The sequence below is a fragment of the Phoxinus phoxinus genome (assembly GCF_949152265.1).
Source record: "Phoxinus phoxinus genome assembly, chromosome: 6".
Taxonomy (NCBI): Eukaryota; Metazoa; Chordata; class Actinopteri; order Cypriniformes; family Leuciscidae; genus Phoxinus; species Phoxinus phoxinus.
The window spans coordinates 3490183-3516166 of NC_136881.1; the positions used below are offsets into that span (position 1 = coordinate 3490183).

Below are 25984 nucleotides of genomic sequence, written 5' to 3' on the forward strand. Positions count from 1 at the left end.
TCATACAAGCAAATAGAGATTTAGTCGGATGTCATTGGAGAAACTTTGTAGGCTCCACACATTTTTTTTTTTTTACTATGCTTTATCTTTAGGAAATCTTCTATTTACTAGTGTTTTAAAGATCTGAGAAACCGCAACACTGATCTGAAGGACATATAGTAAAACACTAAAATCTGTTTGAATCTCCAAACAACCATAACGTCATAATATATAAAGAAGCATTATTATTTAAGAATCTAAACTTTAGTGTCAAATGCAAATCTTTTATTTAATAATGTATTTAACCTTATGTCGTTTCAGATCTGTATGATTTTCTTTTTTTAGATGATAAACTGAGATGTTCCTCATTTTGAGATGTTCATTACAGGTGTGATGATTTACAATTAGTATTAGTATAGCTTTTATTTGTATATTTTCAAATTTGTTGTAATTTTGTTTTGTGCTTTTGTCATTTGTATTAGTTTTTGTAAAAAAAAAAATTAAGCACTTTATTTGTATTTCAGTTTTAGTAATTTTAGTGCTGCAAAGCAACATTTCTAAGTTTCATTTAAGACTTTTTTTAAGTTTAAGTTTGTTTCATTTGATTTCAGCTTCATTTAATTTACCTCAAATGATTTTGAATAGTTTTATTTTTAGTTTCAGTTCATAACAACACTGCAGAGGCTGTCGAGCTAAACAGAAAAGACAAAATAAAAGCATCTTAATACAAGAGAATGAAAAATTCAACTATGCACCTATTGTAAAACTTCATCATCTTTTATCAGCAGTAGAACACACAAACCCCATACTGTAAATCACAGCTTCGATGCACACCATGACCCCTTTAAGCAGCCAAAACAGTATCTATATGACTTGCAAAAATCATTTCCATGATCAAACACAAGTGTTATCCACAATGCAAACTCCAAATCTTATCTTATCTCTCCTGGATGTATATTTGCGATCTCATGAATGCATTGGTTTCTGTTTGAGCAGGGCTCGTCGTGGTGCCATTGTTTAAATATTAGTTTAATTCCCTATGCATTAGCGTGAGGAACGAGCCGGCGTTCCTCTTCCCAGCAGACTTCACAGGCGTAATGGTGTGTGACTCCTCCATCTGAGGCGACTGTCTGGTAGATTTTGATTATTTCATGGATTTTCGACTCTAAATATCTTGTAAAAGCACTGCAATTTTGCGAGGAAGAGAACAACAGTCTTTCCATCAGAAAAAGTGAAAGGAAGTGCGCTGTGTGAATAGACTTTGATGGCTGTGACATTTTGTGACAAAAGTGTTTGTGCTGAAATAAAACATACAGAAGGAAACAAACAGAGAAATGGAAAATAAAGGGGAACGTGTGAGGTGTTATTTGCGGCCGCTGGTTTGTTTTTGAAGTGCAGTGACTTCCTCGACACGCTTCGCTGCTGCTTGTTATCCAATTTGTCTTGAGTTCAAGAGGTATTGCGTCTGTCAAAATAAGCTTTTACACCAACGGCCGTCTGAAACAGACCTTGAATTTTTAAGTAACACGCATCGAAAGGACAGGGTGTGAATTCTTATTAGGCTGCAAGTTTATGTAATAAACTCCAGTGTCTTACTCGAGAAGAGTGAAAGTTACTAAAGGTTGTTCATCATACAAGCCACATCTAACATCAACATGAAATCAAAACTGATCCTGTATACCGTCCCAATACACTTCATCCAAAGGTTTGGGGTTGGAAATATTTTGTCAAATTTTTGAAAAAGTTTTTTTTGGCTGCATTTAAAAACAGTAATATTGTGAAATATTTTAAAACAACTGTTTTCTATTTGAAAATATCAAAGCTGAATTTCCAGTATCATTACTCCAGTCTTCAGTGTCACATGATCCTTTAGAAATCATTCTGATTTGGTGCTTTAAGAAACATACTTTATACAAAAGTCCATTCGAATAAACTGTCTGCAATATAATATGAGGATATAGTGCTAGAGCCTTTATGTAAATAGCGTGTGGTTTTCATCCAATTAAAGACACTGACACAGCAAATATGCAAATATGGACGTTAGCCCCGGATTTAGAAAAGTACAGTTTGAAACGTCATCTAATGAATACTCAGAATGAATTGTTATCCCTGGGTAAATTATGAGCAATGTCAAACAAGAAGCATGATAACAGGATTCTGTTTATAATCGTTATCTATTTTAAGTGTGAAAAGTGGCTAAATTAAACATTAAAATAATATCTCAAAAAAATCCGTCAAATCAAAACAAGTTCAATCCTACAGTTTTTCCTCAATGAAGACTCAGAAATGCTTCACATGAAGTCAGATGCTTTACCTGGTGACTTATGAACAATGTCTTCTGATCATGAACAGCATCTCTCAGACATTTGAAATGACCCTTGGGTTTAATTTAGACTCCTGACAAACTTCTGCTTTCTTCAGATCTGCACGGCACCAGTAACTTTCAGAAGACGCTGCGGAACGTGATCTTGTGTGCATGAGCGGCTCTGAATGCGTTACCACAGTAATTTTAGTCATCTGTTTGTTTTTTAGCAACGCAGATATTTCCTGATGAACTTCCCTTGGGCACGACCGATGCCAAATTTCGTCAAGCGTGTAATGATTTTCTTATGTAAACAACAATAAAGCCGTCCCGCGGGGAGCTTTATTTGTGCGGCTGACACCTTGGTGTGTTGTTTGAGAGCTGGAAACTTGCTCCGTATTACTTACACATCCTTCAAATCTTTTCCATAGTGTCTTTCCAAGGGGGTTTAGATACAGTCAGGCCCCAAAGGACACTACAAAGAGCTCTTGAAGGGGAAAGACGGTGCAAATCAAAGGTGCTTCAAATTCTGCGACTTTTCAATCCGGGCTAGAAGAAACTCTTCAAGATGAAATATTCGTCCTTCCCCTGATGTTTCTTAGGCTCTTGCATCCAGATGTTGCTTGGACAAAGAGACTAATAAAACTAGATTTTCTGACGAATATCGAGTGACGCAAAACATGCTGCCAAAAGGCTAGTAAAAAAAAGGGAACCATAAAATGGCGAATAACATCAGTAACACGTGTCCTAACTACACGCGACGCGCGATAAAAGGCATATTTTACATGTTAATCAGAGTTTTTGTCCTAACCAGCCGCGACGGCGACACGCAACGATTCTAGTTTAGAAACGGTTTAAATTTTTCTGCGACGTCGCACTGGATCAACAAACACCAAGTGTGGCAATGATAATCTCAGGCACTGGTTATGTGCTTTATTTAATGTTAAAAGTGTGTCATGTGACTTTGAATATCATTTAGTGCTCCAGCTTTGTAGCTGTAAAAACACCAATGGATAAATCACCAGATCTTGAAATTAAACAAATGGAAACAAGAACGTTCAAACTGTGAACAAACAAGTGTATTCTTTGACAAAGATTGTTTTAGTAACTCGGTAGCCTATGTTTTTGAATAATGTTTAAATAGTGTAATATTTGTGAATTTGATTATGTACTTATCCATTTTCTTGTGAGTGCCGTCAGGATTACTCGTGAGACTCCGCCCACACACTGATCTGATTGGCTGTGCACTTGCTGTGAGACTCCGCCCACACACTTTTCTGATTGGATGTGCACTCGCCACGGGACTCCACCCACATGCTGTTCTGATTGGCTGTGGGTTTTGATTGATTTTTACGCATCATGCAGTCGTGTCGCGTCTAGTGCGGAGAGACAAATTATTTGTCGCTGGAATCTTATCGCATTGCCTCTGGTTAGGACACGGTGTAAACGTCAATGTATAGCTTCCATCGAATTAGAGGTAAAAGAACGTTTCACAACATCTCATGGCTTACTTTCAGATCTTCTACATCAGCACAGAAATCTAACAAGATTTACACGGATAAAGGAAGCTTGTGGAACAAGAAAGATCCACATTGTTTGAAGACTTGTTTCACTCAATCAGAAAGCTAATTCCCTTTCTAAACCAATGTTTGGTGGATTCTCAGGATATTGGTTTCCTTAACTAGGGATTTTAACAGTACTTTTGGACCAGTTCCATATAGACCTTGTACATTAATGAAAATGCGACTTTGAAGCATAATTAATAAAATAAATAAATAAATAAATAAAAACCTTTTTGACCAATTCTCTACTTATTAGCTCGCAGTACTTCTAAAGCACATATTAATTATTCATGACCATATTCTACATCTCTTAATCCTACCCAATACCTAAACATAACACCTAAAACTACCTTACTAAGTATTAATAAGTAGTAAATTCAGGGTTTATTGGGGTGAAAGTCATAGTTAATATGTTTTTCATAAACTAAAGTGTGTCCAAAGCTTGTTATGTTACATGTAGTCAAGAAGAGTCTAGGCATGATTGTGGAGAGCGCAGCGCAGGCTTTTAGCGTCCGGATGACAACTGAGCCTCGGTGGCTTGTTGCAGAGGGACAGGTCAGTCTGTCCATTCCCGAGGAGTGGAGGAGATCGGCGGACGCCTCGGGCCGTTCCTGGGAAAACTCCAGCACCAGCTGCTTCTGTAATACTGCGGCACGCTCCAGTTAGCATCTCTGCAGTGACCAGCGCTCTCCCTTCCATTGCTCTTCCATTCCCACATTTCCCAAAAATGAATTGAGTCCGATTATGGATGAATGCATTGCAATTTTGTATGCTTTCTAAATCAGATATGATAACCAACTGCAAAAATATTATATATATATATAATTATTTGGGGGTTTTTTTTGCAGTTGGTTATCATATCTGGTGTAGAAAGCATACAAAATTGCAGTGCATTCATCCATAATCGGACTCAATTAATATATATATATATATGGCTGTGAAACGATTTATCGCGATTAATCACATCCAAAATAAAAATGTTTGTAATGTTAGTAAAAATGTTTGCATGCATGTATATATTTAAGGAAAATGTGTTATTTATATATAAAATATTTATATTTATGTATAATATAAAATATATACAAATCTATACACAGTATATACATGCAAATATTTCTTAAATATATACAAGCGAGCATGTGTGTGCATTTATATATACAAAATAATTATACACAGTACACACACATTTATTATGTAAACACAGTTTTATCGTTTCACAGCCCTAATATATGTGTGTGTGTGTGTGTGTGTGTGTGTGTGTGTGTGTGTGTGTGTGTATGAATGTATATGTGTGTGTCATAATAACAGCCTTTTATGGGTAAGTTATCAATAATTTATTACAAATTCTTACATTTAAAATTTCATAGAAAATTCTACATCTTGTTTGTAGCTCATTGAAACTTAATTGTAATTTTAATGCATTGACAAATCTGTTCTGAATGCCACAAAACGATGAAGTACTGCAGGCTTGCACATTAATTTGTGTCATTATATCACTCCTCTGACATTCACAAAATAAGCATAATAAAGTTTTACTTCCGCTTGCGCTCCCTTCTGAGTAGATGAGCGCTGTAGTAGTTTTTAAAACCTCTCCTTTTAATGGCCTGCATGTATCACTCGAGACACCTGCGTTTCTGGCTAACTGCGTATTCCTCCGGTGACATTTAGCAGAAGCAGCTCCACCTGCGAGCGGTGTGTGACCCCTCATTACTGCGGAGGGGCTTCGAGCGGGGAACTGGAAAAATGCTCATAAGGCTGTTAATGTACATTAAATGGACTTTAAATTACGGCGGGGTTGAGTGCCTCCTGTATGTATGGAGTCCATCTTTCAGTGGATAAGGGGCCGGCGGTGGGGATGTTGGATGAATTGCTGCCGTCTGTCCGTTTTGTAAAAGTTGTGGATCAGTGGGTCATGGAATAGTTTGCTTGAGAGCGTATTTCCATTAAAGTGCAAGGTAAAAGCTGCTGATAGCGTGGAGTTTGAGGTTTAACGTCTCAGCGTTATTAGGGAGTTTTACATCACTCTTCTTTAATAGTGGACGCATTTTAGCAACACTAACATGGAAAGCATAAAACATATTAGGGCATTTGTGTTTTATTGGATTATCAAATAAATAAATACTGTATGCATGTGTGTTTCGTATTATTTTTGAAGTTATGCACATTTGCCTGTTTGTATGGTGCACCATTTTTTTTCTAAAAATATTAAATATTTTTTGTAAATTAAGAAAAAAATGTCAAGAAATGCGGCATTTAAATACATGATGATTTTTAAATGCAAAACAATATGGAACGTGAGGTAAAATATGTAATATTCTTCATGAGATTGACACAATTTTTTGGCATTACGTTATAAGTATTGAGAAGAGGTAGTTATTAAAACAACACACAGCATTTAAAGGCACTTTTTTTTTGGCATTTTCTGCATCTCTTTCAATGTGCTTTTCTTTTTCTCGAGGAAAACCCAGATATCTGTGGGCAAATTAGGAATGGCTGCCAAAACTAGAAGTGATTTGGACGTTGAAGGTAAGCCTTCAGCCTCAGAGCATATGGTGACATTTAGTTTAGGGAATTCTCTTCACAATTGTGTATGGACAACTTCAATTTGGGTCTCGAGTCCCAGCTGGAATTGAGGAAAGTGGGATATGAAGTAAAAGTTCACATGGGCAAAAATCTCACATATTATGGCTTATTTCCCACTTCCTATAAACTCATGCACATGCTAACATCCAATTAGCGAATAACACCGCGCAGCATCATATTTGTTGAATCAAATCCAACACTTGTTTCTTACTAAATTTGGGGAGCTGATTCCAAAACTAATGCATATGCTCTAGCACAACATTTGTGAGGTGAAGAAGTGTTGAATTGTCCCTTAATCACCAGAAAAACTGCTACTGCATCTTCCTCGAAGCCTGGTTACAACTATCTGTTTAATTCTCAGCCCATTTTCACATTTATGACATTTCTTTTTGCCTAACCCTGATTTCAAGTTTGGATAATGGTCAGTGACAGAAGAAATTGCAAACTTGCACACATCTGTGACTGTGGGTGGTTATCTACAATCCAAACTGTGGCAGAAAAATACATATTTTGTGTGGGGTGTGTGGGGGGGGGGGGATTACTTATTTATAAACTTGTGTTTGTTGACAAGAAAAGGGGTTTTGTAGAATTCAGAAACGCTTGTTATTATAGCGATACCAGTGGCCGTTAAGTGAACTGCAGCCAGAAATATATGTCTCATGCTCGCACTCATGTATCATACAAGAGACTTACTAACGTACACGTTATTTTCTGGTCTTTGCTTAGGAGTAAAATGAAGTTGGAAATGCCTTTGTAGCGATTACTGTTAACGAACATCCAGACGCCGTACAACACCGTTTCCTCTCAATAACAAAATAAACACAACAAAATGACAGCAGTGAGAAAACAGTAGTTCAGAAAGCATGTTTATAGCGATGTGGTTATGTGCAAAAGCTCAGCAATTCACCGGCATCATGTCGACAGATGAGGTCCTTCAAATTACACTGTTATGTTGATAATAAAATATATTTGAGACTATAGACTATATAAATTGGACTATGCAAGAGTATAGTTTGAATTACTCTTTTTTTTTTTTTTTTTTTTTTTTTTTTGCGTGACACATGGACTCTTTCGGCATTATCCTGAATATTGTATAAGCATTAGTTTCATGTGTCATTGAACTGAAGAGAGGCTCTCGGGAGCGTGTAAATGTCACATCCTGTTGATTTTCCCAGCAAAATGTCCCGAGTCCTTTACATAAAACATCAGTCTACAGGCTTTCATAGACAACCGCGTCGGGTCTCATTTTTAAGTTTCGTTACGTGTTGTTCACTCACTGGCAAAAAAAAAGTGAATACATGAAAATTATTACATATAGCCCCTTTAAATCAAGTATTTGGACATATTTTCCCAGTCATTTGCAGATTGCAAGTTGAATACTTTTTCTCATTAAAGTGGAAACCTTTGATATTTAAATGATTTTATTGTTTTGATAAGTGCATTAAAGCTGCATATATATATATATATCAGCCCGGTTGCATATACTGTGTAAAAAAAAGTATAAGTATATATATATATATATATATATATATATATATATTGACTTTTTTTTTTTTTTACACAGTATATGCAACCGGGTTGTATTATTAAATTGTAATAATTTAATTTCTTTTACTGTATTTGTTTGACAGAACAATTCTTCTTTTGAGCATATACAGTTTGGAACGTCATGAAAGTCGTTAAATAATGACTGAATGTTAATTTGGGGTTGAATTATTTCTTGGATTCAATTAGATTGAATCAATTACTTGAACATGCCGAGTCTGCCTTGGCCTGGACCCAGTTGGATCTCAGCATCCATCTTGGCTTTAAGGGATAATTAAGCAGCGTTTGGTCTGAAAACTCATTCATTATGCAGTATGAGGATGATGTGTTCATTAGATGGACTCGTGTTATGATTTTAAAGGGTAACCCGGCCATGACAACAGAAGCATCTTGAAGGTCTTTAATCATGTTTGTTGGTTTGGTTTGAGGTGGTCTGGCAAGCGCTCAGAGAAGTGGGAACCCGAAACCGTCTGCCTTCGCGCCAAGACCTTTAATGTTTGCTTTGGCTGAGCGTCGTCTGTCCCGCCACGCTCTCCTCTGAAGGATCCTTTGTATGGTGAGGTCGGTCATGTCCGCGTGACACGCTCCCATATTAGTCTGGCAAAGCTGATAATGACAGACTAGATGGAGATAAACACAACAAAGACTGGCCATGTTCCCTCAGCCTGACTCAAGCGAGCAGAGGCGTTTCTGTGGGTTGAGTTTGTGTTGAGATGTTTGTTTAGACCATCGTGGCCGTGTCTCGTTCCACTTTTCCTGTGATGTGGATCAGGATATCATGAGCACAAATGCATCTTCATTGCAGGTGCTAAACAGTACATTATGCTGATTATAGCATTATTAAATATATATTCAAATGTGATAATGGGTGTGTGTTTTTTATGAGTGTCTTTGGTTAGATTATTTTGTATGTTGGAAAAAAAAGGCACTTATTTTTTTAAGTATTAGAAGTAAAGATGCTTGAATTCCATGATAATTTGAGAGTTTTAATATAGTGAGTTTCCCAACCTTTTTGCAGTGCATTCTGGGAATTTCTAGGGATCGAATGCTCTGGAGTGTTGATAACAATGGGACAGCCCATATTGTCCAGCTCTCGTAGTGCATTTACCACTGAACGAGATTGAGACTGAGCTTGGAGAATAATACTGGCTGGTTTGTGTTTTCTCTTGTTTTGATAGACACACACACGTGTCCTCTGCACAGTAAAGCAATAATCATGTTTTATTGGTTGCTTTGTTTCTATTTGTATTGCATCAGCCCCGTTCACATTAGAATCTAATGTTCTCCAAATCCCACTTTTGCATAGATGTGTTTTAACCAACACAATTTTTAAGATTGGCTGTGTTGTTGTAGCTCGCTGTGGGTTTTTCACTTTAAATAAATGATTTGATGCTCAAAGTCTGTGGTGTTGCGGCTGGTTACGACGACAAAAGGCAGTTCCAGTTAGAATAGCGTCGTTGAACGATATTCACCCTGAAACTCCGATCTAGGCTGACATTCATAAAAAAACAAACATGTCATGCCAAATATAAATGCAGAATGGATAAAAAGAGATTTTTCACATTGCAAGTTGGTTTTAGGACCATTTAATGTTTTGCATTCAAATGCATTGCATTGATTCTTAATAATTAAAGTACATTTTGTTCTCAAATTTTTGTTCTTCAAATTTTTGTTTGTAATGCACCTAGACATTTTAATTAAATTTTAAATTTTTATTTATTTTTTGTTTTATGTTATTATTATATTTAGTTTTTTTTACCCCCCCCCCCCCCCCCCCTTTATTATAATTCTCACAACCTTCACATTATGTTGCATTATAATTATTTAAAACATGATTGATTTGTCCAAGTTTTTTTTCTTTTCCTTTTGCTTCCAAGATAACTACCGTATTTTCCGGACTATAAGTCACTCCGTAGTATAAGTCGCATCAGTAAAAACAACTCCGCTAACTAGAGCGCCCTCTCGCGGCTGGAGACGGTAATGCTAGAGACGGTAATGTTTTCTCTTGGTTCATCTCAGTCAGTATGAATTAATTTTGATATATAAGTCGCACCTGACTATAAGTCGCAGGACCAGCCAAACTATGAAAAAAGTGTGACTTATAGTCCGGAAAATACGGTACTATGATGGTACATTTACATCATATTCAAAACATCACAGAAAAACAATATTAAAGTTTGCAAAGCATAAAATCATGTTCAAATATTTGTTGGATGAGATTCTTTTAATAAATGTGCTTTATTTTGATGGTCTTAAAAGTATTTAATTTACTTTAAGCCACATTTAATAGCTCTTTTTCTTTCTTATGGTGAAATATGCTCCGAACACATGAGCGAGACCGAAGCTGTGTGAATCGGATCAATGCTTCGGCTGGAGTCCAGCTCGCCCAGTAATGAAGTAATGGAGCGCTTGAGCAAGATGTCTATACCTATAAAGATAGCGTAGCGTGTTTATCGTAACAGCCCAACATGTGCTGGAGTCTGAGCTCAGTTGAAGAGTATCAGACGGGTCCAGACTCTGCTTCTGGACTCACTGATGTGACGCTGCTTCTGATGAGCACGTACATCTGAGAGCGGGTCGATGTGGATTCAGAAGCGGCGGCGCGATCGAACGCGACGTGAGAAAGAAGCCTGGACTTGATTAGTCCTGGAATTAGCAGAGAGCTCGGGTTTCCCCGCCTCGGCTCTTAAACGAGTCCGAGTGCTCTCTCGTTCTCGCCATCCCATCATTCTCTCCAGGGCTGCACTACATGATAAATGACTTATTGGGTGGCCACTGACAAAAGTCTCCACACACCAGCCAGGCAATGAACAACAATGATTATTGATTTTTCTATGCGCCTCGCCACAAAACAAAATGAACCAAAGTGACATGTGGTTTGCCGGGACTGGCTTGCGGTTCTGCGAGCGGTGTGGGCCGTCGCATCTTCTCAGTCGGCAGTAAATTAGGCTGGAGGTGCTGGAGGTGAACGGGCTGGCAGAGGCTCTCGACGGGCCCCGGGACCCACCAGATGGCAGTGGCCATATGCAGGAGATCCCTGTGGCCAGGTACACTAATGAATACCGTGGAGAGTTGCTCCAAGTTTTTTTGGCATGACTTTGTTCGCTGGGCATAATCAGATCCCATGGCTGCTTTTGCCGCAGCATGAAATCTCTATTCCGCTTTTTTTTCTTTCTTTTTTTTTTTACCTATACTTTTATAGAATAGTGTCAAATACCTGCCGTATTGTTCACAGAGGGTTTGTGTGCTTCATGACCGACTAATTCCCATGACATTTCCCAGCTGTGCATGAAAAAATATCACTATCAGGGCTAAAAAAATATGGGGATTTTTAGTTCAGCACTTTTTACTTGTAACTTGAATATGTTTAAATAAATAATCAAAATATCTATTTTTAATTTTCAGTAATATATTATTATATTGTTTAATTAAATATTTTTATTTATGTAATTTTTTTTGTAATATCTTTATTTTATTTGTATTCACTTTTTTTGCAAATATTCAGAAATATATATTTGTTATGTAGTACATGTTTTTTCACTTTTGGTAACAATTTATATTTTTTTATTTTAATAATATTTTATTATATTGTTTAATATTTATAATTAAATATTCATATTTAAGTATTTTATATTTTATATTTAAATAACTATTTAATAAATAATTTCATATATTTATATAATATAAATAATTTATTGAATATATATACATTTAATATTTTTATACAAAAATACTGTATAAAATATGTTTTGGATTATTAACAGGGAATTGTACCGCTCTAATATGACTTAATAAATTAAGCTATAATCTAAATAAACATTTTTGCTGTAAAATGATGCAGTATGGTGCAAAACACGTTTGATATATATATATTTTAATTTATAATTTAATTTAATTTAATATATTTATAAAAAAAATGGTTTAAGCTTAAAGGTTGTGTAGGTAAGAATTGTCTAAAGAACTTTTTTTTCAAATTGGCTTAAACTGTCTTTATATACCAATACATAATTAAAATGTAAGTACTTTGAAAAAGAGAGTATAAAAATTAAGTGACTATAGTGTATTTAATCTTCAAAAAACACAGCTCATTAATTCCATTCGGGACGAAACAAGTGATTGGCTTGCGCGACTGTCACTCTCCGTCGCCATGACTACCGCCGCTATTATTGGCTCTGCCCACGTGCATAATTTTAGGTGGGAGTGAATGGAATTAATGAGCTGTGTTTATTGAAGATTAAATACACTAGAGTCACTCAGTTTTTTATACTCTCTATTTCAGAGTACTTGCATTTTAATTATGTATTGGTATATAAAGACAGTTTAAACAAATTTTGAATAAAAGTTTTTGTTAGACAATTCTGACCTACCCAACCTTTAAGAGTGAATATCAAGCATTTCTGATTTTCTAAAAGACTGCTTCTCCAACATGAAATCTGTTTGTTTGAGTATCTACTATTTTGGATTAGTGTTGCTCTTCTTCTCTATTTGCTAATACAGTGTCAGTGTGAGACGGGACTGTGAACAGAACACCAGTACAACTATCACACAGAAAGCAGTAACACATTATGGAAATCAATCTAATCTACATACAAACTCTGTCTATATAAATGAAAGCTGTTCTCCAGTTATCTAGCGTGGTACAGTGCAGTGTAAGTGTGTCTTTACTCAACTGTGGTCATAATGTAATGAAACATGAAAACCCTGTCTGCTCAGATACACTTCACAGAGAGAGCAAAGCCACACATGAGCACATCCGGTAATATCCATCCGTTCCCTCTCTCACACACACACACACACACACACACACACACACACACACACACACACACACACACACACACACACACACACACACACACACACACACACACACACACACACACACACACACACACACACACACACACACACACACACACACACACACACACACACACACACACACACACACACACACACACACACACACACACACACACACACACACACACACACACACACACACACACACACACACACACACACACACACACACACACACACACACACACACACACACACACACACACACACACACACACACACACACACACACACACACACACACACACACACACACACACACACACACACACACACACACACACACACACACACACACACACACACACACACACACACACACACACACACACACACACACACACACACACACACACACACACACACACACACACACACACACACACACACACACACACACACACACACACACACACACACACACACACACACACACACACACACACACACACACACACACACACACACACACACACACACACACACACACACACACACACACACACACACACACACACACACACACACACACACACACACACACACACACACACACACACACACACACACACACACACACACACACACACACACACACACACACACACACACACACACACACACACACACACACACACACACACACACACACACACACACACACACACACACACACACACACACACACACACACACACACACACACACACACACACACACACAAACAAACACACACACACACACACACACACACACACACACACACACACACACACACACACACACACACACACACACACACACACACACACACACACACACACACACACACACACACACACACACACACACACACACACACACACACACACACACACACACACACACACACACACACACACACACACACACACACACACACACACACACACACACACACACACACACACACACACACACACACACACACACACACACACACACACACACACACACACACACACACACACACACACACACACACACACACACACACACACACACACACACACACACACACACACACACACACACACACACACACACACACAAACAATGACTCGGTTTGATCCACGGGGAGATCTGGAAGATGGAGATGGAGTGATACCACTACAGATGCTTTCTTCCCAGAGCAAACAATAGCACTTTTCACGTCTTTCTGTTTGGCTTTGTTTTCACAGAGCTTATTTAACTTTGCACCATCACTGTACTTTCAACGTGTCGGCCGTGTCTCTAGTTTGATTCGTTGGCTCCGCTTGAAGGCCTCTGCGTTGATGAAGTGCACAGCTTATGAATTATGCAGTGTGAGGGGAAACTAGTTGCATGTGTGTTAATGTGAAGAAGAAGCTGACGTCTAACACGCGACAGGCACACGCCGTGACCGAAGAACTGATCTCATAACTGGACTGTTCATACACTTTATAAGCATATCTTACACACTATCCTGACACACTTCATCAGCGTTTGTCACAAACTAATTTCATCTCACCCCTCAGTAAATGCTTTAACAAAAAATGAAGCTTATATAATTTCAGGTCCAGAATAAACAGACATTTGAGAGTATTATTATATTACACTCTAAACAATGCTGGGTTGTTTCAACCCAATTTTGGGTAAAATATGGACAAACCCGGCCATTGGGTTAAATTTTTACATTACATTTTTAACCCAACGTTTGGGTTTGTCCATATTTTACCCAAAATTGGGTTGAAACAACCCATCATTTTATATCTATATTATATTATAGGCCTATTATATTATATTATATTATATTACACTTATGTATTGTTAGCTGGTAGTTAATATTGTAAAGTGTAATATAATATAATAGGCCTATAATATAATATAATATAAGCACTCTAAAAAAATGATGGGTTGTTTCAACCCAATTTTGGGTAAAATATGGACAAACCCAAACGTTGGGTTAAAAATGTAATGTAAAAATTTAACCCAATGGCCGGGTTTGTCCATATTTTACCCAAAATTGGGTTGAAACAACCCAGCATTTTTTTAGAGTGCTTATATTATATTATATTATAGGCCTATTATATTATATTATATTATATTATATTACACTTTACAATATTAACTACCAGCTAACAATACATGTTACATTATTGTTTATCTTTGTTAACATTATTTAATACAAATACAACTGTTCATTATTAGTTCATGTTAGCTCAAATATATTAAATAATATTAGCACAAGCACATTTTGATATTTAATAATATATTAGTACATGTTGAAATTAACATTAACTAAATTAAAACTTGCTTTACAATTATTTTTCATTGTTAGTTTATATCAACTATAACTAATGATAACAAATGCAATATTTTGTAAAGGTTGACCATATTATATTAAATCATATTATTTTTAATTGTATATAATATATTATCATTTTAATGTGTATTATATATTTTAATATGTTAGTTATATTATTTAATCTTTATTGAAAATATTTTTATTTCTTTTTTCTGCAAAACATTTTTATATCAGAAAAAATTTTTGTTAGTTATACTTTTTTTTAATTTTGGGGTATATTTTAATTTATAGAATTACCAAATTTTACGAACAGAAGTTGTGTTTTCTACTGTTTTGTTCATTGCTCTTTTTGATGCAGATTGACAATAACGTTAGGCTAAAGTTTGATACAAATAATTTTATATAAACTAACTTTTTGGCACAGTCACTTCCTCAGGATTATATAATACTTGTTTATATTGAATTATTGGATGTACAGCAGGTTTTTCTGAACCCAAAAGTTGCACGGTGAGCAAATAGTATAAAAACTGTGAAGAAATTAAAATTGCTAAAACCTTTTCTCAGAAAAATCCTGAAAACTGAACTATAGCAGTTTTTAATATCTGCCAATCTCAGAGGAGCCGCGCGCTCAGTTGCTGTATTTACTTCTATATAAATATAATGTTGTGTTTATTATTTGGAAAAGTTTTACACGATCACTTCTGTATATACTGTAGGAAGATGCTTCTTTTTCTAAAGAAGAAATCAAACTTTCAGTTACCAGCATGATTGGTCCGGGGAGATACTGGTCCATCAAAGAGATGCAAATTCACAACGATGCCCCATGGAGGAAGAAGCTTGCAATCGTTTTATGAAGCAAGTGGTGCCGTAGAAATGTCTATTAACTCTATCATATCTATAATGATGCAATGGAGAGTAACCATCAAAACAGGCGACTCCTGAGGAATAGAAAATAATGAGAAAAGAAATAAACAGGCTGTTTGAATATGATCATGTTGTTTTTTTTAATTTGAACTTATCCTCGGGGTGTGAAGAGTTTCTGTTAATATGAGTTTTGGATTATTGATCAGCTTTTAAAAATGTAATTAGTAAAACAAAGTAGTACAAACTGATTTTGTGTTTGCAACTCTCATGACGTCTCAAACTTTGGCATGTTGTGGGTGGTTGAATTTCAAAGTCAAAATCCTCTATGCTGTTCTGGTCTCTAGATATGACTCGTTCCCTTCTTCATTTTATCATTTTTTTTTTCCTTTTTTTTTTTTTCTCAGAAAGTTTTTCAGCCATTTTGTGTCCACTGTAAATGCAGGAAAAGCTGCATGCCAAACTTTAAATATGCCGCATTATGCCCCTTTACAAAGTCTTGATTTTGTTTTTGGGGCTCTACTGGAATATGTTTAAATGATTGAATGTGTTTTTATTTTATTTTATATTGTTGCAGCTCCTCTCTTTCCAGTCAGTCAGGAGCGTTCCTGAGTGAGTTTCTCAAAAGCATCGTTAGCCAACAATTAGTTCCATGGAATTGACCGTTCGCAAACCCCCGCCCTCGAACGGTTCTCGTCCAATCCTACTGTAGCTCAGCAACTGTAACTAAGGAGAAGGACCTCCGTCAAACATTGCGATTTCAGCAAGATAGTGAAACGATGTGCCAATAATAATTGAACCTGACCCGACCCGAACATTACGGTTACATTTTAAGCCCGACCTGAGGTCTGTTTCTCACCTTTTTTTTTTTTTTCATATACTGTATTTTATGATTGCTTGCAACTATAATTAAAAAATAGGCTACATGTACAAACACCGTTACACTACGGCACTGCGGCCCCTCATCAGTCAGCAAAAAAAGAGAAAAAGCACGGACTTACTAATTACGAAACTTTGATGTGGTTGAACAGGTACACAGTCACAAATTCCTCTGGAACTCAAACATTAAACTTCAAAACAAAGTTTGCGCAGTTGCACAACTATTTACACAGATATATCCTTCTCAGTCGGCTACGAGTTATGAAGAGAGCAGCATCGAGAGTTGATGGTTTCAGCGCGTCCTCTGATTGCAGTGTTGTGACGGAAATAGCGCGCGCGGGAGCACATGCGCAAAACAGTTTTGTAAAATGATATATGATCAAATAAAAATGATTGATATATAATTTTACAAAACTGTTTTGTGCATGTGCTCCCGTGCGCTATTCTGTCTATACTGTCTGTCGTGCCCTGGAGGGTATGTCTGCTGCATTACTCCAAAACCAATCACTTAATGTATGGAGCTCAACCCAGCCATGTGTCTGGTTCTCAATTGTTTGACGGGCGTAGTAACAATAACTAAGGGGCGTGGCTTTTGTGAACGGTCAATTGTGTTGGTAACGATGGAACTAGTGACCAGTTGGTTTTGGGAAACACACCTCAGTTTACTTCCTGTCTCTATGAAGCCCCTTGTTACGAAAGCATGCTGTGCTCTGATTGGTCACTGGATCAGTGTGTTGTGATTGGTCGGCTGGATCAGTCTGTTGTGATTGGTCGAGCGCTTCGAGTGTGTTTGGGAAATTTCCCACCTCTTAACATAACCACCAGTTTCAACACACTACTAAATAACTAAATCAGGCCACGCCCCTTTATTCTGCATATTAATTATTTAAATGAGGAATATTGTGACGTGTTCGTCCCTGGATAAAACTCAAGACTACAATGGAGGCGTTTCAGGAGTTCAGAAACTGATATAGAGAATAACTTTCGCTGGAGGGACTCTTTAAGTTAAGGGGTTTGCTGATTGTCTTAACCAAAAGTATGGGGAATAATAACATAATTATGTACATTTGTGCATGTCCATAGCAGCATGCTGAAGTGCATGTACAGTATAGATTTGTTTCCGAGGCTATCTCATATGTTTCTGTACTAGTAAATAAAGATTGTGTGTTGAATTCAGTTGTGTAGGCCTTGATACTTCAAGCATGCTCTCTGTTAGTGAACAATCTTCAGGTGTCAGCCAATGTGTATACGTCTATACAAACTCTTTTTTTTTTTTTTGCATAATTGGTTAGTAAACTAGTTTTATTGGGTTTGAGGTTGGAAGGAGAAATCATACAGCAGATTCTCTTCATTATAACATGACAGAACTTCACTGCAGAAGTTAATCTCAATCTCCTCGTCTGGTTGGATGTTGAATCTTTTGATCGTGTTCAGTGTCGGTGAGCATCATTTGCACAGTATAAACCGATGTTTTTTTTTGCTTTCATTATTGAAGATTATTTCTAAATCTCCAATGCATTTCCAAAACAGTTTTCAATAAACTGTTTGATTCACTTCTTCTTTTTGGCAACATGTTATTTATTTATTTTTGGTCGACAGCACAGATGGGGTTGTGTGTGCGTCAGCAGAAGCCTTTTTTTAATAAATGCATGTAATCCCTCTTGTATAATCACCATATTTTAAATGCATCTTTAATCTGATTGGTGTTACTTTGCTATGCTTACTGTATATGTATATCATTGCACTCCAAACCCGAGGATGATTAGCACAAATCCAGAAAGAGTAATATGAATCTTGAGGCTTTGCTGGTTTAAAATACAGTATGATGTTTGGATTTGACTTTTACATTTTAAGATAAGATTCAAAATTGCACTAAATGGTATGCATAAATAACATTTTGTTAATATTTTTACATCAGATTAAAAATGTTAATACTGTATTTTCAGCCCGTTTGATCTCTGTAATGTGAAAGGCGTTCCTTGAATGCAATGCGATCGCTTTGGATAAATGCATCTTGCAAATGCATAAATATAACATGGAATTAGTTTCAAGAAAATATGATATCAATCATGTTTTAAAATTTACACTAACATTAAGAAAAAGTATTTATTTAAAATAAAGTAATATTTTTCTTCAGCAAGAAAACATTAAATGGATAAAAAATAATTGTAAAGACAATACAGACAACTTTTATCGTTTATCGTTATACCGTTATACCTAATCTTTTACAATTTATACTCATCAAAGAACCCTGAAAAAATGCATCACAATTTCCACACAAAAATTAAGCAGCAACATTTTTTTCAACATTAATAATACATGTAATAAGAAATGTTTCTTGAGAACGATTTCTGAAGGATAACTTAAGAGTAATGATGCTGAAAATCCAGCTTCGTATCACAGGAATAAATTGCATTTTAAAATGTATTCAAATACCAAACTGTTCCTTCAAATTAAAATAATATTTCACAATATTACTGTTTTTGCTGTATTTATGATCAAACAAATGCAGCCTTGTGAGCAGAAGAGTTTCAAAATTTTAAAAAACTTTTAAACTCTTTCAAAATTTAAAAAAACACAAATAAAAAAACTTTTATTTAATTTTTTTATTTTATATTTACCAGTCAGTTTCTCACAGGTAAATATGACTTTGCTTAGTAATTCCCATGCACAAACTATTGATATTTCTGGCTCAGCCATAGTCAGTAGTGGGCTCTCCTGGCAGGAGTGATCTTGTCTGTGGTAAATGGACTCTGTCTGTCACTGGCATCTGAACACCAGTATCACTCGCTGGAGCTTCTCATAGTCAGTGTTTCTTCCAGCTAATTACAAAGCTGCGCTTCAATCCCGCTCCGCGCTCCAGGTTCCAGAGATAACCATCCGTAACGATCCGCCACATCTGTGCCGAGATAGACCAGAGACACAGAGGAAAATGACTAACTTAACGTCTTGGAACGCTTTGTGAAAACCTCATGTTTATTATGACCTCACCTCAACGCGCTTAAAAACACTTTGGGTTGAAGCCAATCCAATGACAGGCTTTTCTGCCGTTCTTTTGCCCTCATGAATTACTTCCATCTTTTTAAGATGAAATATGGGGGCTAAGTCTGTCAGTATCTGTGACGGGCTCATCTGACACAAACCAGCTGTTGGCACACGGTAGAGTCCACAACAGAACGTCTCGTGAGCGGAGACATGTTTATTGTGTCTGAGAAATCTGCTGACCCGCAGGACGATTCAGTGCATTTCATTTCATCTTGAAGCTCCGGAGACTTAGGGTGGGTTATGCGCACTTGTACTTTAGTTTGGTTCTCTTGGTTCATTTGGTCCGGAGCGGTGTGTGTTCACACTTGGCATGTTTGGTTGGATTAAAACTAACCCTGGTGCGATTGCTCTATGAACCAAACCAACTTCTGGTGGACTTCTTATTCATGTTTGTTGTTTAAATATCACATTTGTCTCAGATGTTTCTCCTACAATTATTTTGGAGAAATAATAAATAGACATAAATGAGTCAATAGTAGTTTGAGTACAGAGCTATACAATGAATATTGTGCATGTTAATGTTTCTTGAGGAGCAAATCAGCATATTAGAATGATTTCTGAAGGATCATGTGACACTGAATACCGGAGTAATGATGCTTTAAATATTCAGCTTTGATCACATGAATACATTACAGGTAAGAGTAATTTCTAATTGTAATATTATTTCACAATATTACCATTTTTACTGTATTTTTTTATAAAATAAATGCAGGCTTGGTGAACAGAAGATACTTCTTTTCAAAAACATTTTGAAAAGGCCCTAAACTATTGAACAGTATTGTCAGTATCAACTTAGTCGTATTTCTCCTAAAAATCCATTCAAGGAAAGCAAAAAATGGAGACAGTGATTTACATGCATTAAGCAATTTCTCCATTTAATATCATTGTCATTGCTGTCTAAACATTTGAGTATTAAAGAGATCTCATTTGCAATTTTTCTTTAAAATGGGGAAAATCTTTACAATGGTTTGAAATACGCTTGACCAGCCAATTCCAGATATTGAAAGCATGCTTAATTGACGAAACTTAAAAGGGATTGAAGTGTAATGTGAAAAAGTTACAACAATGAATATTGAGGCTTATAATGTCTGTTTCCTATTATTTGCACCAAAGACGTGTTCAGATACGGCCCTGCTCATAAATTGCACAATTTCTCGCTCATTACATTTAAAAACGAGTAGACTCGCACGAGACAGAAATCAGAAATTAAATCGCACACTGGCCTCAAAATATTCAGAAGTCAATATATATACTCGAAAATAAGCGCTAGTATGTGTCTTGCTCGGTGTGTAATGGTCTGATATTACTTTTCAAATCAGCTGGCTATTATGAGAATGCGATTTTTTCTCCCAGGCTGAGATGTCATTACCAACACACTCCTGTTTGTCGCTTTTGCTCACTGCAAGCAACTTATGATTCCCCGCCAAAATTTGAGGCGATTTTAAATGTGTCATTAGCCCACAGTTTGGCATTTCCTCCATATATTGTTGTCCCTGGTTCCACTCGTGCCAGAAGCGCTTTGGCTGTGGTTTGCATGTTAAATCCAGCAGGTTTTGGGGAGAGTTTGACTCATGAAGCTTTAATGCTGAGATGCAAAATGCAAACTGGATAGATCGACTGGAGGGATGCCATTTATACTGTAAAAGTGTAATTCGTTTGCTGTTGGGTTGTAGAAATAATTCGGTGCTCTTAAGAACTCAGATAAGAATACTTCTTAGACTAGAGCTGCACGATTATTCATTAAGAGATCGCAATCTTGATTCAAACACCCACACGACTCCTAAATGACTGCAATTTGCCTGTGTCTATTAAACCTTTGACTAAATCACACCGGGACATTCAGATCTGTGTTCGCGCCGCCGCTGACCCAGAGAGGCAGTTATCATGTACAGTATAAGTATAAAACCACTTCACAAACACAGTTTCAATCACAGTTTCATTATTTCTATTAAAAATATTTACGTTGTCACAGAAGTAGGCTACTAAGATACAAGTTTATAGTTCAGATATAAACACTGATGTCTACAATAGCGATCAAAATAGAGCAGATCACCTTTTGAGAGTAACATGATGCTTAAAATAACGATTATATCGATTACATCCTTACACCAGTACTTGTGAGTCATTGCATCATTCATTTAAGAGATTCGTGCAAAAACGCTGAATCATCCAGTAATGAAACAAGTGAAGTCTTTATGAGTGAGTCATTAAATCATTAATTCAAGAGATTTGTAAAAAAAAAAACACTGAATCATCCAGTAAGGAAACAAGTGAAATATTTATGAGTGAGTCATTGAATCATTCATTCAAACTGCAAAAATGCTGATTCATTCAGTAATGCAACAAGTGAAGTCTTTATGAGTGAGTCATTGAATCATTAATTCAAGATATTTGTTCAAAAACACTGAATCATCCAGTAATGCAACAAGTGAAGTCTATATGAACGGAAGATTTTGGAAGAGATTCATCCAAAAATGCTGATTCAACCAGTAATAAAACAAATGAAATATTATAGTTGAGTCATTGAATCTTTCATTCAAACTGATTAAATTTTTGTTTTAATTCAGATTATTTAAACATTTTAAATAGACTGCAAAGACATTCACACTCTTAGTATAAATCATGTCTTGGGACATTTTTTTCAGTGTAGCTTTAATTTGATTTGACTTTATTATTGAAATAAATCCTGTTCCCATAGATGCCTCACACTTAATTTGTATGCTTACTTGAACCTGGTTTAGACTTTTTCTCAACGGGAAAGCTATTTAAAACATCAGATTGACCATATTGTAATGTAATATAGCCTGTCAAGCATGAAGTTTCAAAAATAGACGGGAAATACATTTTCACACTGACAGTCAGGCAAGTTTTCTACTTGTTTGCAGTCATTAAAAAGCTCACCTGTGTAAAACACATGCCTGGAGGAAGTTTGAGGACGGCTCTCAAACATCCATCTGTCGCTTTGACGCAATTAAAGATGTCACATCCAGCGGCGTCGTGCACCATTAATTTCAGTTGGTGCACCTTCACATCTTCTGTGCGCTTTGGGAAATCACACATCGCAGCTCCGGCTTAATGAAGCGTGTTTGATTTGGTGTGATGAGCTCCGTGTCTCCCAGTGCGGCCGTGTGAAATATGTCCTTCTCCCGTCCCACAGGTGAACATCTGCGGGTTTGTTCCCAAGGCTACACCTGCTGCACTTCAGACATGGAGGACCGACTCGGCCAGCAGAGCAAACTGGATTTCGAGAAATTAGTGGACAAGAGCAGCCACACCATACGGACAGTATTTACCTCCAGACATAAAAAGTTTGACGGTAAGTGTGCAATATTTGTTTCTTTAGTTTGATTTGTGCTCTCTATCCCAACATTATTGTCCAGGCTTTTGCTTCCATGACTTGGTCCGGGAATAAACAGATGCAATGCAAAGCAATTATAATTCCAGTGTGCAAAAATAACATTGGAATTGATGTCTGGCTGAGTTCAACTTGCAAAAAGAGAACAAAGACACAAATATTTGAAGTTACTTTTTTTGTGTGTGTGTGTTAAGTCAATTTTGTGAACGAATCATTCTGAGTCTTTTGAATGATTTATTTTAAACTGTTCAGAAAACTGAACTTGCATATGAATCTTGATGCAGTAAAGTAAAAAAAAAAAAAGTAAAGCCAGGTCTTTTGAGCTGGTTCTGAATGATTCACAGTAGTTATTGTGTTAAGAGATTCATTGATGTTCAAACAAAGCGATTTTCCCTAAAATCCATCGCTTGCAATGTTTCGTCTACTTTGTTGCTCATGAATAACTGTCAAGGCAAAAATGGAAATAAATATAAAGTCTGGTCGATTTGAAGGTGCTTATGAAGCTTTGAAGATCAATTGTTTAGGGTTAGGAAATTGTGTCAGAATCAATCAGAGTCTAAATTATTCTTTGACAAACTGGTCACTGAAAAGTTGGCAACTGGAAAAGTTGTATAAGAAATATATGAAGCTACATAAAGCATAAATAACCCAAATGTGTTGCAAAAGTTCATTGTTATGGAAACTAAACTAGATGTGGTTTTATGCAGCGATGGTCAACTTTTCAAAAGTAATGTAATTAGTGCACTTTGATACGGAAAGCATTGGAGCCGTGTTCTGTAGAAGCGGTTATTCTTCGGGGCGAACTGGACTTGTTAGTGGAAATATATGCTCTGACTCACACTTGTAATCTACTTTTGCAGTCACTGAAATGTTCTTCGTGTAATCGTTTGAATAAGAGCTGTTAAGTATCTACTTTTTAACCTTGTTATGACTTCCTATAGGGGTTCAGGCCTTCATTACGCGGGTCAGACCCCCTCCAAACCGCCACTATAATTCGCCTGGAAACCATGCAGCTCTGACTAATTATATAGTTTTTGAAATGCCGTAATGAAGGAGAGCTATGGAGTACATGGTTATGTGAAGGTTAATATTAGAGCTCTCAAAAAAGATAATGATTTGCATGTAGTGCGTAAGGAACCTTGTTCAGCATATCGTGTGACTCAAATGAACTTTGCAGTGTTCTTAGAAGACCCAGCTCTTATGAATTTACTTTTTATATACTTTGCATGTACTATACTGTATAGCACTGTAAAAAAAAAAAAATGCTGTGATTATTTATCACAACATAACATCCAACATTGTTTCAACTTTGAAAAGTACGTGTTCATGCTTGACTTAAAATATTAAGCTTAGTTAACTTAAGTTTAGTTTAGTTAAGTTGGATATTTAAGTTATCTCAACAAATCTTAAGTTGTAATCGCAGCCACATTTTTTACATATGTGTGTGGATACTGTAAAACAACTATTGTAAAGTATCACTGTATGTATTTATCATCAGTAAATCCAGTTTATTTCAATCTCATCCATTTCTACTAATTGAATATTGCTTTCTCCTCATATTTTACCAATGCACCGAATACATGCAATTATTTTCACAATGAAGAGATTAATGCTGATTCTAAGCCATTTCAATAAATGCATTTTGAAAATATGATATAACAAAATCACCTAGATGCATATAGTTAATAATAATAAGAACAAAAACGTTTAGTTTATGTACAGTATGAGTGACAAATGCATCACATTAAGGGTATTAGTTTATGTGAAAACTGTGTAATCAAGTTCATAGAAATTGTATTTGCAATTCAAATAGATACTCTTAAATGTAAGCCTTTTTTGAGTGTACAGACCCATACAATAAATGTGAATAGTAGCTCAGATCATTTGATGAGAAATGTTTGAGTTCATATTGAGATCTGACTTTTGAAGACTGTTCAATCTCTCTTTTGAGAATGCTGCAGACTTCAAAAAAAAAAAAAAAAGCCTCCATTTATTATTGCTATCCAGGAGAATAAATCGAGCTGTTAAAGAGATCTCATATGTAATTTTCTTTAATTCCTATGAGAATGTGAACGGAGAATCTCAGTGAACGACTGCGAGACTAATCCCTCCGCTGGTTTGCATACGGATGTTCCTGAGAGACGGAGGCCGTGATACGACGTGTCATGCTGGAAGTTTCTAGTGGCTCGACTCTACGCCAACCTGTATGCAAACCAATGCACAGTAATCCTGTGACATAACAAACCCTTCACGCTGAGTTATGCCAGCTGATAACCTACATCACTTCCTCTGACGGCTCCACACGTTCTTGCTCTCAGAGAGCTGGTGTTGAACTGAGAGTTTGATGAACTGAGAGTTTGATGAACATCGCTGGCCTACACCGCTGACAGAGTGTTAATTACGCCGGCGAGATGCTATAGGATCTGATTATATGCGGTTTTGGGCCAAAGGAGTTTTCATTAATAGTGAGCAGATCCATTAATACTTAAGCAGTGCCATTAATAAATTAAATATAAAGGCATTGTGGCTTTTTAGCCATTTAAAAATGAAAAGTTTTGTTGACGAAATCAAACCCATTCACAGTACCGTTATTAATTATGTTCTGCTTTTAAATGGATACTATGTTTAAACACTTTGTTGACTGCATTAGCATTAATTAGTAATTAGCATATCAGCATGTAATAATTTGGGCCTGTGATGAAGGT

At 36.4% G+C, this 25984-nt stretch overlaps 1 protein-coding gene across 2 annotated transcripts in view; it reads left to right on the forward strand.

Annotated features, from left to right (window-relative positions):
• The window catches only part of gpc6a (glypican 6a), a 200212-nt gene that overhangs the window by 18254 nt on the left and 155974 nt on the right, over nt 1-25984 (forward strand). For both annotated transcript variants that reach the window (XM_079615037.1, XM_079615036.1), the window contains exon 2: nt 23082-23240. In XM_079615037.1, coding sequence (XP_079471163.1) covers nt 23082-23240 — 159 coding nt within the window. The remainder of the gene's footprint in view (nt 1-23081; nt 23241-25984) is intronic.